Source organism: Buceros rhinoceros, unplaced genomic scaffold, assembly GCF_000710305.1.
Source record: "Buceros rhinoceros silvestris isolate BGI_N320 unplaced genomic scaffold, ASM71030v1 scaffold32693, whole genome shotgun sequence".
Lineage (NCBI taxonomy): Eukaryota > Metazoa > Chordata > Aves > Bucerotiformes > Bucerotidae > Buceros > Buceros rhinoceros.
In genome coordinates, this window is record NW_010405869.1 from 4,335 (window position 1) to 5,517 (window position 1,183).

Genomic DNA, 1,183 nt, shown 5'->3' on the forward strand with positions numbered 1-1,183 from the left:
CCCAGAGCCGGGCATCGAGGTGGGTGGGCTCACCCTGGACACGGGGCACCCGGATTTTACAGGAATCCTGAGCTCCAGCGCCTTTTGGTTTGGTACCGGTGACATGTAACTGAATTTCCACGGAACGGAGCTGGATTTCTGGGATTGAGTATGTGCTAGATTTCAAGTGAAGGGTCACTAGCTTCCGCTGAAGGGAACTTTCAAATCTGTCCTGGGTCATTTTTCTGCTTCCTTACGTCAGGCAAGGCGCTCACAGCAGCTCCCGTTCCCCACCCTGCAGCTCCGCGATGCGGGGCATGGAAAACGAGTCCGGACGAGCTCCCTCGAGCTTGTTTAGGGAGCAGCCCCGTAAAACCTGCCTTTCACCTTGGCAGGGCCTCTTTCCTCTGCGCCGGGTGATGTCTCCCGCCGGTCAGCATTCCCGAGTTCCTCGGGAGAACCGCCCTGGCCAAGCACCATCTACAGCCGAGCAGGTGCTGCTTGTTCCGGGTGACAGGCAGAGGTTGTTTTTCCCCCCAGGAATCTCGCAGGACACTTCCCTAGGCAGCGTGTCTGGCCGTGGGTGCTGCCCCTGCTCCCCTTCCTCACACGTGCAGCTGACACTTTCTCGTGGAACCAGCGTTTTCCTTCTCCGTGAGCTGCCAACGGAGCAGTCAGGGCTGAGGGGTTCTGCTGCTGCTCCCCTTAGCTGCAGCCCGGGGTCCTGGGACAGGGGGTGAATCAAAGCTCTCGTCGGAGTGTGGCGTCCTGCTGCAAGTCCCGCTGGAGAGGCGGCCACAGACCGCGCGTGGAGGCACGGGCTCCCTGTCACTCTGTTGATGAAGCGGTTTCTTTTCGTTGTACAGATCGAAGAGGAGTTGTGGGAAGAAGAATTTATCGAGCGCTGCTTCCAGGAGATGCTGGAAGAGGAGGAGGAGCACGAATGGTTTATTCCAGCCCGTGACCTCCCCCAGACAATGGATCAAATCCAGGACCAGTTCAACGACCTTGTTATCAGTGACAGCTCATCACTGGAGGATCTGGTGGTAAATGCAGTTTCTCGTCCTGTTTCTAAAGCTCGGTGTTCTCTCTGCCCGAGGCCGATGTTCGTGGCTGATAATGGCGAGAGAAAACCCTTTCCGCGGGGTCTGGGGGCTCCTAAGCGCTGCCTGGCTGCGGCAGAGGGCCGATGGGCAGCGGTCGG

General features: G+C 58.7%; 1 protein-coding gene across 1 annotated transcript in view; it reads left to right on the forward strand.

Annotated features, from left to right (window-relative positions):
• Positions 1-1,183, forward strand: part of PAIP2 (poly(A) binding protein interacting protein 2) — a 4,184-nt gene that overhangs the window by 1,518 nt on the left and 1,483 nt on the right. Inside the window, exon 2 of the mRNA XM_010133897.1 lies at positions 846-1,025. Coding sequence (XP_010132199.1) covers positions 846-1,025 — 180 coding nt within the window. The remainder of the gene's footprint in view (positions 1-845; positions 1,026-1,183) is intronic.